We start from the raw sequence: 15,894 nt of genomic DNA, 5'->3' as shown, positions 1-15,894 counted from the left end.
TATAGCACTTATTTTTAAGTGTGCTTATTTTGTCTCATTTAGCATAACAATATAGCACTTATTTTTTTGTTATTTGAAATTTTACTGTTTGTATTTTTAAAGTATAAAAACAATTTGCTTCAAGAGAAAGTGATATTAGAACCCAGGCCCAAAGCAAACCAGAACAAATAAGACAAATATATATATATGTATATACCACATCTTCTTTATCCATTCATCTGTTGATGGACACCAAGATAGAATCTTTACTGAGGTCACAGAGAAAAAAAGAGTGAAATCTGAATCCTTCCAAAGTGATTTAATTTCTGATAGCTTGGCACAACATTAGCTGGTGATAGGATTTCTCTGTGGAAGGTACTGGAGGAGGTTGGTGGCACTGAAATGTTTAGATGCCCATGTCTTCAACCTTGTCTTTGGTCTCCATAGTCCTTCCTCAGTGGTTCACCTGATCACCTTTGGCCACAAGTCAGTCCTGATGATCTAGGGATTTCTGTGAAGTAAGACCAGATCTCTAACACCTCAAGAAGCGTAGCTTGGAGTTATCTGTATTCTACAACCCATCCAGGAGCATTAGGAAATTGATGATTTAATTCCTCAGGCCCATAAAGTATGATAAATAGTATAACTATTTATTATTATATTTTGAAATTCAAAAATAGGAAAATGACTAAATATGGATTGGTATACACATAACAAAATATTGTGTGGCTCATTTACAAAGAATTAGTAATAACAAAATATTGTGTGGCTCATTTACAAAGAATTAGTAATGTCTACATTACTAATGGAAGTGAAAAAAGACAGAGTATAAACCATCTATATAATATTACCACAACTATTTGGAAATATACATACAAAAATATTAGAAATAAATATACTAAAATATTAACTGTGCTTGTCTCTGGGAGAGTGTGGTTATAGGCGATTTTTTCCCCAACCTTTTTATTTTCCAATTTTTCAGTAATGAGAATACTGGTATCATAATAGAAAACAAATAAAATTTCTTTTTTTAAGTTTCAAAAAATATTTCCAACTGTATTTCTCCATGTGGGTATCCTCTCCCAGGCCACAGACATCATTTTTGTGAAGCGTTTTCCTCCTACTTAAAAATTAAAAGCAACTAGTGGCAAATACGGCACAGAATGGAATGCCCAGAACTCCAATACACCAGCAAGATATAGAAAAGATGCTTGGAGGGCAAACAGGACTCATCCTGAGGTCAAATTTGCTTTCCCATATTTGGTGTTGCTGACTTTTTCAATAGTTAGAGCGTAGTCTCTGAACTACTAACCTACTTCCAGTTCGTCCTACTTCCATTGCTAACAACCCTCTTCCACTACCACCCATATCCTATTAAGATCACTACATCAAAAACTAATGATGTATTGTATGGTGACTAACATAACATAATAAAATTAAATTAAATTAAATTAAAAAAAGATAACTGCTTTAAGAATTTGCTCTGAAGAAGCTCTTTCAATAAATGTATTTTTTTTAAAAAAAACAGCTCATCTAAGACTATAGAAAAAAAACTGAGTAAGACAATGGTTTTCCAAGGTCAGCCATGGCTTCGTCTCTGACAGATGATTTACTATAGAGAGACCAAAATTCGAAGTATTATTTATATGTTTTAATGACACTGCTTGCTAGCTGGATTTTATCAACAACTGACTCAATATGTCTTTCTTAATATTGGAAGTTATCCAGTGGGGCGGGGGGGACAAGTAAAAGACAATATAAACTCAATACAACAATTTTATATTGGCTTCCTTGTTCCAGGGAAATTGTAGCAAAGAATCTTACACATAACCATTGAAAACCAAAATTGCATATAAACCAACAAGAACAATCTCCATTATAGCCCCTTCAATGTAAGTTGGTGCTTTTATTAAAAATGGGCTTTAAAATTATTTAGAATTCTTCAGAACAGTTTGAGCATCTTCTTGTATTTTCTACAAATTCTTCCCTCTGTCCTACCCAGAAGAATTGTGTTCCCTCTGACGTAGAATACTTTTCACAAAAATGCTTGTAAAGCTAAAGAAAGATTTCATTTAAGCTTATAATTCAAGGTAAGTGAACTGAAGATAGGTTGGCAGTCTGAGTTAATATTGTATTAAGTGGATTTTTTTTTCTTTTATAAGCATGTTCATTTTTATTAAAATGAAACCCACTTGACCATTCAGATAACAAAATAATAAACTGAGGAGCCCAGAAGATTATAAAAATCGTGAATAGTACCAAAGATCCACAGATTATAGATAAAGTGCAATTTTTCTTTCAGCTCAGTATCCCCTTGCTTAAAGATTAAGTAGTTGTACTTGCATATGGGACTCTGCCTTTGTCCAGTCTTGCTGCTTTGCTAATTCTGGTGTGAAAAAATAAAAATACTCATTATTATTTAGAAATTCATTTGAATTGCCTCTTCTACTTAAAACAAAGATAGCACTATGTTTTACGGGGGGGAGTAGGGGAAGCTAACACTTACTGACATGCTGTCCCATCCCAGGCAGAACATTATTTTCTCTAACTATCCTCCAGTCTAGGTCATATTTCTGTCTTATTGGTGAGAAAGCTGAGTGCTTTCTCCCATTCTGAAGACAATGTTCTTTATTAATGTTATTCTGACAAGAGAGTAAATCAACATAATGCATGTAATAAAAACCTAAAACAAAATTGAATTTGAGTGAAATACAGGGGAACCAACTGAAGAAAAGAATTTTTGAAATGCAGTACATGCAGGGAAGCTTTCAGATAGAGCTCATCCTTTACCTTCACCTAAGCTGTCATGCTGCAGGGAAAAACCTCTAAATGAAGGTAGAGAAGCCTTCAGTCGAAGTACACACCTTACTAGACCTCACAGGACTCATACTCAAGATAAACCTCATGAATATAAATGAATGTGGAAGGGTCTTTACCTATGGCACATCCCTTATTAAATAACAGAGAATTTATCCCAAATAGAGACCTTATGGATAGAATGAACTTATTTAACCTCAGAGAATTCATAGAGATTAAAAAAATCTTATGAATTTGGTAAGCGTGGGATCTCATAGCCAGGCTTTATCCTATATCTTAACTCACACCTAAAGTAGCCAACTTTAGGTGATTTAATATATTCTGGAAAATATAATAAAACAAATTTTCATAGATAATGTGAAATGCTTCATTAGCTTCAGAGTATCTTATGCCAATATCTGTAAGCAAAGAATATCTGATTAAAATATGACTTCCATTGCCTGTGTTCATATTCTTAGCATTTTCATCAACCTATAATGAGATCATTTAAGTTTTCATTCTGCATTATAATACCTATAAATTGAATGCTTTTCTTCTTTTTTTCCTGAAAATTACATTCTTACTGCAAAGCAGATATGTAAAGGGAAAATCAAAAGTCCCCCATGCTAATCCCATTTCCCACAGTTAAACTGTACACATATAATCATTCAGAAATTTTTCTGTGACTACACACACACACACTCCACCCACCAGAGTCACATTTTGTATACTGTAGTACAACTTAATTTTTTTAAAACCAACAACATATAATGAATGTATCTTCTAGTCAGTAAATATAGATCACTATTTCAAAAAAGTGATGTACCAGTTTATCTAATTGAACCCCTATTGACAGACAAAAAATATTGTAATGAAATTTTTTGCATACTTGTTAAAGTATTTTTGAAAGGTAAATATCTTAAAGAGAAAAGGAAAATTAGAGAATCAGATATATATGCATACATATACATACATGTAGGTATGTAATTTTCATTTTGATAGTTACTGCCAAATTGCCCTTCAAAGAATAGATCTCATTCTATTTTTAAGCTAATGAAGGAAATCTTTTTTAATTTCAGCTTTCCTGAGGCATCATTGACATATAAAATTGTGAGAAAGTTAAAGTGCATCATGGTGATACGATGTATGTATTCGTTGTCAAAGAACTCCATCTAGTTAATTAACACATCCTTCGCCTAACATATTTACCTTTTTTGTGTGAAAAGATTTAATTTCTACTCACTTGTATCTTTCTTAAAAGTGTCAAAGTATGAGCTGATTAAAACATAAGTAATTGTATTCTCAAAGCATTCCAAAATAGTTGATAGAGAGGACCGTCGGCTTTCCAGCTAAGAAACTGCTTTAAATTATCTTTACTTACAAAACTATTCCTCTTTTTTTTTGGACACAAGAATAGAAAGTCATATTTTAAAGATCTAAATTAAACATCATTGTGACCTTGCTACATCTAAGGAACAAAGTTGCTTACTTAAGGCATTTTATTGATTATTAAACTTTTTTTTTCTGTGTTCCAAATTCAACCCACTCTATTATAAATAATAGATACCATTGTATTTATAATAAATAATATAGGGGCTCTTTTTTTAGTTAGTCATCAAAGCATAAATATAAATTGCTGTGTTATAGAGGTGTCTCCCCTGTAGGCAGACATTCCTTCAAATGCAACTCACATACAACTACATTTACCTGAGCAAAACATAATTTAGACCGTAGAGAAGTAACACTCCTTTTCAGGAAAATTGCCATGCCATCGAAAATACTACTAAAACTATAAAGTTCTTTGGGGCACCTGGGTGGCTCAGTCATTAAGCGCCTGCCTTTGGCTCAGGTCATGATCCCAGAGTCCTGGGATCAAGCCCCACATCGGGCTCCTGCTCCACGGGAAGCCTGCTTCTCCCTCTCCCACTCCCCATGCTTGTGTTCCCTCTCTCGCTGTGTCTCTCTTTGTCAAATAAATAAAATCTTTAATAAAAATAAAAAAAATAAAACAATAAAGCTCTTCAAATATCACTTCTGGCCTCAAAGATTTGGTTATTTATAATTTCACTTCATGTAATTGATTATCAGGAGACCGTCAGGGACCATGTCATTTGTATAACTAGAAAAGACCCACAACTTTGTGCCCTTACAAATCTGGACTCTGAAGTGCAGGGAGTGAAAGGCTCTCTCTGCTATCCCTCAAGGATACTTTGTCTCCAACTAAGTTTGAGCCAGTATCTATACAAATTCATGAAAGAATGAGTTTATGCTACAACAGGCTTCTACTGAATTTTTAATAAATGCAAGATAATTTATTCAAATCACTGACACTTATACAAAATGATTTTTTAGATCTCTCTCTGCTTCTTTCTCTTCAAAGCAGACTAAACTTTCCATTTCATTTGATTATAATATTTGGGTTTCTTTTTTTTTTTTTTTATTTGAGAGAGAATGAGAGAGGGGAGGGTCAGAGGGAGAAGCAGACTCCCTGCTGAGCAGGGAGCCCGATGCGGGACTCGATCCAGGGACTCCAGGATCATGACCTGAGCCGAAGGCAGCCGCTTAACCAACTGAGCCACCCAGGCGCCCAATATTTGGGTTTCTAAAGGAAGTAACTTCACTTTTGTTATCTTCCAACAGTTAAAAGTGGGAGAAGTAAAGACTAAATTAGTAGAGTAAAATTGAATATATTGGACTTCAAAATAAAGATTGAAAAGAAATATACAGGGACACCTGAGTGGCTCAGTCAGTTAAGCGTCCAACTCTTGGTTTCGGCTTAGTCATGATCTCAGGGTTGTGAGACCGAGCTCTGCATCAGGCTCCACTCTCAGTGAGGAGTCTGCTTGAGATTCTGTCTCCCTCTCCCTCTGCCCCTCCTGCTTGTGCTCTCTCACTCTCTCTCTCTCAAATAAATAAATCTTAAAAAAAAAAAAAAGAAATATACAGTCTGAACATATCTCACACAGCTCTGTCTGTGGTGGATGTCTTGAAAATAATTCATTTAGATTCATCTAGAAGAGTTATTCATTCACAACTAATAATGAGAAAAAGAAAAAATCTCATTTTTCACTTGAATAGAAGGTTCTTTTAGTCCATGACAATTCCATCTTTTTCAATTCAATTTTTCACTTTAAAAATACTCTAAAGCCTAAAAGGAGTCATCATATGCATCATTTATAACCTTAACTTGCTTTGTGGATCAGTAGGCTGAGTGGTTTAATTGGGATAAATGGAGCAAGTAAAAGACCAATGAACCAGTGTGAAATTTTCTTGTATGAGTCAAGAGAGGTTCCTTGTTAATTTTCAGTCGTCCAACACTATTAAGAGCTGCTTCAAAAGGTTATTTTTTAGTTTCTTGAATGATTAATATAATCTGTTAAAATATAAAAAAGAAAGTAAGCATTTCCTAAACATCTTGGTCCCAAATCTATTATAAACTGAAATGGTCCAACATAATCTCCCTGGCACAGTACACTCTTTAGAACCATAACTACTAAAATAAGAGCAAACTGAGATACAGAAGATCTCAATTTTAGAGTTAAACAGGCAGTTGACCTTAGGCAAGCCACTTACCTCTGTGTGTCCCAGTTTCCTCCATCTGTGGGCAAGCGAGTTGTGTGAATAGCAATGTCCAGATTAGACACAACCAGAAATAAATACTAAGGAGAAATAGGAGTTTTAAAATATTAGATATTTTTGTTCTCTTCTGTATATCTGAATATATATTTTTTGACATGATCCAGGTTAAATCTCATCTTTTTTTTGAAAACTAGCTAGGCTCTTGCCACTCTTATGACTTTACATTCTATAACTTTTTTAATGCGCAAAATACCATACAATTGTTTATGATCTTATGATACTGTCTTTTATGGTTCCCTGTTTCCTTAGTTAAAATTTGACCCCCCCATCTTGACTGTAAGTACTTTGAGAATAAAGACTATCATGTAATAGACATACCATACATAGTATTGATTAAATTTGTCCTTCTACAGAAAAATCATAATTGCGAATGGAATGTGTTTAAAAGTTTGTTCATTACGAAAATCTGTTGTACCACATCTTTATTTCAGAATTATTGATTTCTAAGTAAATGTTCCTCATTAAAAATAAAATGTGGGCGCCTGGGTGGCTCAGTTGGTTAAGCGACTGCCTTCGGCTCGGGTCATGATCCTGGAGTCCCGGGATCGAGTCCCGCATCGGGCTCCCTGCTCAGCAGGGAGCCTGCTTCTGCCTCTGACCCTCCCCCCTCTCATGTGCTCTCTCTCTCTCATTCTCTCTGTCTCGAATAAATAAATAAATAAATCTTTTAAAAAAATAAAATAAAATGTTATACTCTATAAAGCTTTGACTTAATATTCCAACTGTTCATGATTCTCCTTTTTTTTTAAGGTGGGACATCTTGGGAGCTGTCATTGGTACAGAATGTGGAACAGTAGAATCAGGTTTATCAATGGTCTTCCTCAAAGATGGAGAGAGGAAATTATGCACCCCATATATGGATACTACCGGTTATGGGAACCTGAGATTTTACTTTGTTATGGGTAGGTACATTTTGAACAAATTTTTTTGACCTAAGGCAGAACCTAGGCCATCCCCTATCCCTGGGGAAGTAAGATAGCTAGTCGGCTAACAACATAAAATGATATTCACAAAATATGAGTTCTGCTAGATGAACAAAAGCTCCCACCTGCTTCAGACCAGCCCTACTGGAACCATCCTATAAGAGAACTAGTCCTGGCATGCCTTGATAGGCCTGAAGGTAAAATGCCATATACCTTCATCACACCTCTCCCTCAGTGGTCATAGCTGAAAAGACAATGGGAGAGAAGCTGAGAACAAAATAACTCCTTTGTCCAAAGTCCCTGGCTTCCCCCCAAAGCAGTCATCCAGGTAAGTCATTTGTTTTCATGGACATATCATCATTACATCACTGTTTCTTTGTGGGATGCTAAGAGGTTTATAATACTTTAATAACACTGTCTACTTTTTAATATGCAGCAAACACACAAAGAAAGTGTTCATAAGGTGTATTTTTCTCCAGATTATTGTAGGGCAAATAAGTAGGTAAACATTTAGAAAAAAAACCCAAGGAAGAATGTGGGGGGGGTTGAAATCAGGGATCTCTCAAATTTATCGTGTTAGTTACGTATTCTTCCACTGGATGTCATTCCAGAAATGTGCGTAGGTGTCACATGCCTTTTTTTGTTGAGTGACTCAGAAAGCACAGACAACACCTGGAAGTGAAACAGGAAATAAACATTTAGCACCTTTGAACTTACTTGCAAAGATGTCAGCTCATCAGGACAAACAGGGCCCCTGAGTCTGGGCTTCAGCACTGGCTGTTTATTTCCCTCACATTCCTTACTTCCAACAGGTCAGAGTGGCATGATAAACTTCAGATTATGTCATACTCCAAAACGTTGTCTGCTTGATGCTACCTCATTTTCAATGATGATCTGTTTGATAACAGGGAAGTTGTACATATAAAGTATAATAATGTAATCTTCCTACATTAAGGATCTCCTCACCTCGACTGAAATGGTCTGTATACTTAGAGACCCAGAGTTCATTTCCTTTACATAATTAGAATTCAAACTGGCTCTCATTTTATTAAGAAAGATTCCTGGGAAACCTTAACCCTCCCCTCAAAAAGTTGTAATAAACATTCATGGTTCTAATGTTAAGCATTTTCCCTTTTTACCGTTTTTCACATAATAATTTGCATTCTTGATTTTTTTCAAGGTGACATACTAAATCAACCCCATTCAGTGCCTTCGTAAGACACTGTCATATTTATATAAGCGTCTTTGTAGAAAAAATTTAGTCATCTTTAATTCTTTCTGAAGCAAAGATTATTAATGAATCAATTAAAATAATATTGACTGTGAGGAAAAAACTCATTTGAATGAGCCAACAGAACATTATCCCAAATAAAATCATCTCCATTTAATTTTAAAAATTAATTAATTCCAATTGACTATAGAGCACTGAGCTAGGTTATGTGGGGAATACAATGGGGGGTAATAATGGTACCTAAATCTCAATGATTGAATTCATGCGAATCCCTTAAAACAGTACCTAGTGCCAATAGGTACAACTCAATATATCTTTTTTTATATATATAAAAATTTCTTAGAATTCCTGCCCACAAGTAACATCTAAAAGTCAGTCAGAGAGAGACAAATACCCTATGATTTCATTCATATGTGGAATTTAAAATGCAAACAAGCAAAGGAAAAACAGAGACAAACCAAGAAACAGACTCTTTTTTTAAAATTTTTTTATTGTTATGTTAATCACCATACATTACATCATTAGTTTTTGATGTAGTGTTCCATGATTCATTGTTTGCGTATAACACCCAGTGCTCCATGCAGAACGTGCCCTCTCTAATACCCATCACCAGGCTAACCCATCCTCCCACCCCCCTCCCCACTAGAACCCTCAGTTTGTTTTTCAGAGTCCATCATCTCTCATGGTTCATCTCCCCCTCCGATTTCCCCCCCTTCAAGGAAACAGACTCTTAACTATAGAGAACAAAGTGATGGTCACCAGAGGGGAAGAGGGTGGGGGAATGGGTGAATGAAGAGTACACTTATCATGATGAGCACTGAGTAATGTACAGAGCTGTTCAATCACTGTATTGTACACCTGAAACTAATATAACACTGTATGTTAACTGTACTGGAACTTAAATAAAAATTTTTAGGAAGAGAGAGAATGTAATGGGCTGTAATGAAATGAAGATGGTATGGAAGTGCCAAGGACACTCTGGGTCGCTGCAGTGTTGAGATCAGGGCAACACTCCGTGAGGGAGATGACATTTGAACTGTTCCTTGAAGGATGGCCTTAATTTAAATCTAAAGGGATTTATAAACTGAAACTAATATAACACTGTGTTCATTACACTTGAGTAAAAATTTTAAAAACAAAAAAAAATTATAACTTACCTCGAAGGAATAGATGCAGGAGGAAGATGATAGTTCTCTCAAAGAAGAGGGAAATAAGGGACATTTTATTTTACACAAAAATCAGAACATAAACTGTATTGTAAAAACCTATCCCTACACTTCTACCGATATACAAGTGGGATAGTTAATTTTGAGTGTCATATTGAAACAGAGAATTATCAATATTAAAAACAACTTTTTAAGGGTTTGAAGGGAGAAAAGAATGCCAAGCTAAGCCAGCATTTTGAGAAAAAGTGCAAGTATAAATTCACATGACATGTTTGGGGCGGGTGATTTTCCCACTACAACTGAGTGGAAAGATAGACGATGGAGCAAGAAAAGAGAAATGGAACCAGAATGGTGATCTTCTTTAATATCGATTAAGGAGTTCAGGTTCTTTCTCTAGGCAGCATAGAGCCACTAGATGATTCCTGTCAGTTCTGTGACGTATTCTCATCTGTGTTTTAGATAACTCTGGCATGAATGTGAAGGAAAGACTGAAACACTCAGAAATTAGAGGACAGGAGACCAGTGAGGGTAGGGTTGCCAGAGTTAGAGGAAAAAAACCAAAGCAGCTTTTTAAATTTTTTTAAAATGCGGGGTGCCTGGGTGGCACAGTCTGTTAAGCATCAGACTCTTGGTTTTGGCTCAGATCATGATCTCAGGGTCGTGAGATCGAGCCCCGTGTCAGCCTCCACACTCAGCACAGAGTCTGCTTGAGATTCTCTCTCTCTCTCCCTCTGCCCCTCCTACTCGTGCACTCTCTCTCTCTAAAATAAATAGTCTTTAAAAATTTTTTTAATTGAAGCGTAATTGACATATAATATCCTCTTAGTTTCAGGTGTACAGCATAGTGATTAGATAGTTTCAAACATTATAAAATGATCTCTGCGATGAATCTAGTTACCATCCATCACCACATAGTTATTCCAGTATTATTGACTACATTTCCTATGCTGTACTTTTCATCCCTGTGACTTACTTATTTTATAACTGGAAGTTTGTACCTCTTAATCCCCTTTACCTATTTAAATCTGAATTTCAGATAAACAAATAATTTTTTCGTATAAATATTGTTCATGCAATATATTTCATCTGGCAACCCGAAGTTAGGAAGCTATTGCACTAGTCCAAGCAACCAAGGAATATGGAGTGACAGTGATAATCATACGAAGAAGGGGATAGAGAATAAACAACAGAAGAGAAGGAACCAACCGAGGTTCACACCCAAAAGACTCGAGATTGTGAGACCAGTATTGGAAAGGACAGAGATTTCTTTCATGGATTTCTTCCTTGGATTTCTTCCTATTTCCCGAAATAGGAAATGCCCAAAAATAAATAAATAAAGAGTAGATATGAAGTAGAAGATTTTGGCATTAGGTATGTTGAGGTTGAGGCTTCTGGAAAGCCATACGAAGGTAAAAATTTTTCTCAGGGTGTGAACCAGATCAGAAAATCATCAGCACACAGGTGACAATTGGAGCCACTGGAGTTGCTGTGTTCTCCCAAACAGAAGGCAGAGTAAACAAAGCACAGGGAAAATTCTTAGGGGGAGCCCTCATCTAGGTAAAGGTGGAAGGCATAGAGGTAGACTAAGGATACTGAGAAAGGACATAAAGACATGTGGGAGGAAGGTGTTGTTCTACACTGAAGGAGGAAGGGAAAGGGTAGGGATTAGCCCACAGAGAAGCCAACCAGGATAGGGGCTGAGAGCTCCCCAGGGACTTCTGAGCTAGTATTCCCCATGGTGTGGTACATGGGAAGCCAAAGCACAGAGAGTTCAAAGAATAAAAGACATGTGTCCCTGAAAAAGGACCACTTCTTCAAGAAGTTCATCAGTAACAGAAGAAAAGAAATGAGGTCTGGATCTTGAGGAGAAAGCAGGATCTAGCAAAGGTGGTTTTTAGGATAGGAGAGGATGTAATAGGACAGGACAGTAGGGAAATATAGGGAAGGGTAAGACTGGACCTATAGAAAGACTTCAAAACTTTGGTAGCTGATGGAGAAAAAGGCAATGTGGGAAGAGATCTAAGATATGGTAGACAGCTTATACTGACCCCTTTGGAAAATCACTATCTGATTGTTTATCTGGACAAGATCACACTCCCTTCCTTTCTGGCCCTGCCTGTATGTTCTTCCTGGTTTCATCCCTTGGTTCAGACCGATCTACTGTGACTATTTCTGGAAAATTTGCTCAACTTTCAAAATTAGGTTCATGTCTGTTTCCTTCATTCATGTATTCGTTCAACACAAATTCATTGAGGACCAGTATCCAACTCTGTTCTTAGAGCCAGAATGCAGTGAACAGGACAAAAATAACCTGACATACATCATTCATTCCTTTATTATTTCTTCAACATATTCACTGAACATCTCCCATACACCCAGCTTTTTTTTTCTATTTATTTAATTTTTTTTTGGTGTAGTGTTCCATGATTCATTGTTTGCATATAACACCCAGTGCTCCATTCAATACGTGCCCTCCTTAATACCCATCACCGGGCTAACCCTCATACACTGGGTTCCCCTTTCTCCTCATCCTCGCCAACATCTGTCGTTTCCTGACTTGTTAATTTTAGCCATTCTGACTGGTGTGAGGTGATATCTCATATACACCCAGCTTTTAGCCCACACTTGTATCTCTCTTCTCTGACTTTTGTCTGCAACTATGGTAGCACAACACAGTTTATTGCTAATGATCATTCTTTTGTGAGTATTAATCTTGTTTTCCTGGCTAAATTACAAATTTTTTGAGGTCAGATTTTCCCTTCAAGCCCAATGTCCTATACATAGTAAACAATAAAATCACTCTCCTAATATAAATAAGTATCTTAAAAGCTACTTAAAGCAGGACTTAAACTATCTGAAAACTGACTGTCCATCTGGTTTTTACTGAGGTCTTTTGTAATTGCTGTACAAAATGCCCCTTGAGTCATACCTTCCCACAATACATCAAAGCGAATGAAACAGAAGAAGAATCCATATCTTTCTGTACCAGCTGCTGTCACTGAAACTTCACAGAGCTGATAAATTGCCCCCAGAGGGATCTTTTAGATAAAGTCTGTCATCATTTTAAAGTTGTGGCTCCTTTTGGACTTTCCTCTTTTGTCATTCTGGGCGGGAGGAGCGCTCACGTGTGTCTCCGTTCCCTCTGAAAGGCAGGTGCAGTTCACGAACTGTTCTTAAGAGAGCAGAGATTTACAGGGAACAAATCAATGAAATTAGAGAGGACTGAGGTTCAGTTCCTATGTCTCTGGATATGTTGCTTTAAATCCATACTGCCCGTGACCTTTCACCTTTCCTGTGTTCTTTTGGGTAAGTCTTTAATATGTCCTCAACAAAGAAGTTACAGTTTTTAGATAGGGGTTTAGTTTTCATGCAGATCTTTTTCCCCCAAAGACAGTCGTTTAGAATGACTTTACTAGCTATATTTACCATAATGTAGCAGTGTGTAACAAAATGCTAAAAAAATTCTGATATCAGATATCAAAATCATAAGGTTCTCTCTACCGGCTGTTGCCCTTAAACAATAAACATCTGTTAGGACGAGGGTGACATTATCACCACATCTGGCCTCTCTCTTCTCAGTTCAGATTAGTTAACTAAATAAATATTTATAATATGCCAAGTTATGTATGTCTAACAGATGTAACATGCTATAGTTCTATGCTTCATGGATACCAGCATCCAAGTTACTTCTATTATTATGATCTTTCTTATGTTGATTAAGTTCTAGCTTTCTTACTGAAAACAGCACATATCAGTAATTTTTTCCCAAGATCAGACCCCAGTTACCCAGGCTGAGATTGTATCAAACATTCCTCCCCCCTCTTTCCTTCCTTCCTTTCCTCCTTCCTTCTTTCCTTCCGATGGTGAATCTCAACCATTATTTGTTGATTTTACTAGATTAATTCTCAGAGGGTAACCTTGTTCTAGAGTTTTGAGGTTAACCTACTGTCACCATAGAGTATTAGCAACAAATTGCCTGTAGAGAAAAATTAACATTAATGGTAGTTAATTTAAGAACTGGAGGGGATCTTTTGAAAGATAGTAATAAAATTAAGAGTTAATGTTATAAATTTGGGACCATAAGGATAGAATATTTGCCAGGAAATCCATGTACATTCCTACATTCCTGCTATGATGACTGGGGCTGTTGTGAATGATAGTAGTGGGTAGGGAGAGGCTTCTGGGTAGACATGCAATCCTTTAAAATCCAGGTTCTGCAGACAGTTCATAGAAGCCAGCAATAGTAAGAATTATTGGCTGAATGCAGTAGTGAAAAGAATAGAGGGTCAAGGGCTAAAAGACATACCATTGACTCACGGCTTTTCCACCGGTTAGTTGAATGGTCTTCAGTTTCAGGTCCCTGCTCTGTTATTCAGTTTCATCATCAGGATGATCTTAATTACCTCTTGGTTCTAATGTTCCATTGTTTCATTTGACTGTAAAGTAGAGAGATAGGGAATGAACTACTCTGTGTACTTTCCAACAACCAAATGAGGTACCAAAAATAAAAATGAAAAATGTAAAACGAACTGCAATTAAGATGCAAATACCTAGTATGTGCTAAAATATTAAGGATACTATGTGCAACTGTTTAAGTAATATCACTTCAGAAATAGCTAATGGAGTGAGTCACCACATTTTTTAAAAACCAGCATCAATCAGTTCTGAATTTTGGCCATTAAGACCTCAAATATAAGGAAGTGACAGTTTCTTAAAAAGCAGAGCACATCTTTTTTAATGTGGGTTAAAATTTGGACATGCAGCCATGGCTCGTTGCAGACTATCATTTGAGCAATCTCATGAAGCACATAGTTACTTTGGCCTTCCCAAATATCAGGTTATTGATCTTTAGCATGAGATAGTTCTATCTGAACTATCTTTATAAATTATTTCCTTGGGTCTGGTTATTTTTGTTTAGGGTCATTCTTAATATAATATTATTATAATTATTCTTAAAGTTATTCTTATATTCTTTTAATTCTGAAAGTTAACACTACACATGTTTATGGATGCAATTTGGTACCAAGAACTTAAAATTTTTGTTTTATACAGGAGGGGTTTGTGACCCTGGAGATTCTCATGAAAATGATATCACCCTGTATGCAAAGATTGAAGGAAGAAAAGAGCACATTACACTGGATACTCTTTCCTATTCCTCCTATAAGGTATTGATGCCAGTCCATGTGCCAAATGGCCCCATCCCAGATCTCTGTAGACAGGCCAAGGTCAAAACCATGAAGACCCTGCTAGATGCAGAGAACACTCTCTTTTAGAAGCCCAGGAAGTTGCCAGATTTCTTTAAAAGTGACATGGACATTTTAATATTCTCTTTTTTTTTCCTGATACAAATGAAAAAGGCGGTTTTTATCAGGAAAAATGAACTACAGCCCATTAGAGACAGTAAGATGGAGCCCAGTACTCTGATAGTTATTCTTGTTCCCTATAAAACCCCAAAAGTGGCTCTAATTATGGAACCTCACAGACTTGTTATCAGGCATAATGACTATTTATCAAGCATTTTAGGATTTCCTAGGTAGAAGACATTGTAGAAGTATAGATTATTGCTACTTTTTTTTTTTTTTTTGCTAATTATAGCCACTGAAATTGACCTTTTCCCTTTGCCCTTTGGATTTAGTACATGTACTGGCTCTGGTTATTTGCAAACATCTTCAGAATTATGTGTGATGCTTGTCATTAGGTGTAGAATTATTTTTTTCTAGTAGTAGATTTCTTTGTGCTGAGACTACACTCACACAATCATTATTAGTTATGCTGTTCTCCACATTGATAGCACCCTCGGAACTGTAAAGAGCTTGAACACAGCCAGCACCTAGCATTTCGGAAGACAGGAGATAAACATTGAGGCTAGAATAGGGGATGGCCAGAGAAAGTATCCAGCACACCCATCTGCTAGGGTCATTCGAGTTAGACCATTTGGGATTTCATGATGGACTAGTTTTCCACCTGTGACTAGCTAGGGTTACATCTGCTCTGGTCAGCTGCGTGCCTCAGACAAAGTCAATTATGTAACTCATTGATGCTGGCTGTTACCGCTTAGCATCCTATTTTCAGAATACTAGTTTGGCAACCATTATTACCATACAAATTCACTTTTTTAAAAGAGGACCGATGATAAATTTTAACTGTGAAGTTGCCTTTG

The 15,894-nt window shown here is 36.3% G+C and overlaps 1 protein-coding gene across 1 annotated transcript in view; it reads left to right on the top strand.

The window, feature by feature from the left end:
- RELN (reelin) overlaps positions 1–15,894 on the top strand; it is a 288,596-nt gene that overhangs the window by 109,335 nt on the left and 163,367 nt on the right. The window contains 2 exon segments of the mRNA XM_081799707.1: positions 7,165–7,316; positions 14,787–14,899. Coding sequence (XP_081655833.1) covers positions 7,165–7,316; positions 14,787–14,899 — 265 coding nt within the window.

This window comes from Leptonychotes weddellii, chromosome 12 (assembly GCF_054177405.1).
Source record: "Leptonychotes weddellii isolate Sample4059 chromosome 12, ASM5417740v2, whole genome shotgun sequence".
Classification (NCBI taxonomy): Eukaryota; Metazoa; Chordata; class Mammalia; order Carnivora; family Phocidae; genus Leptonychotes; species Leptonychotes weddellii.
This window is presented reverse-complemented; position numbering and strand designations above follow the sequence as displayed.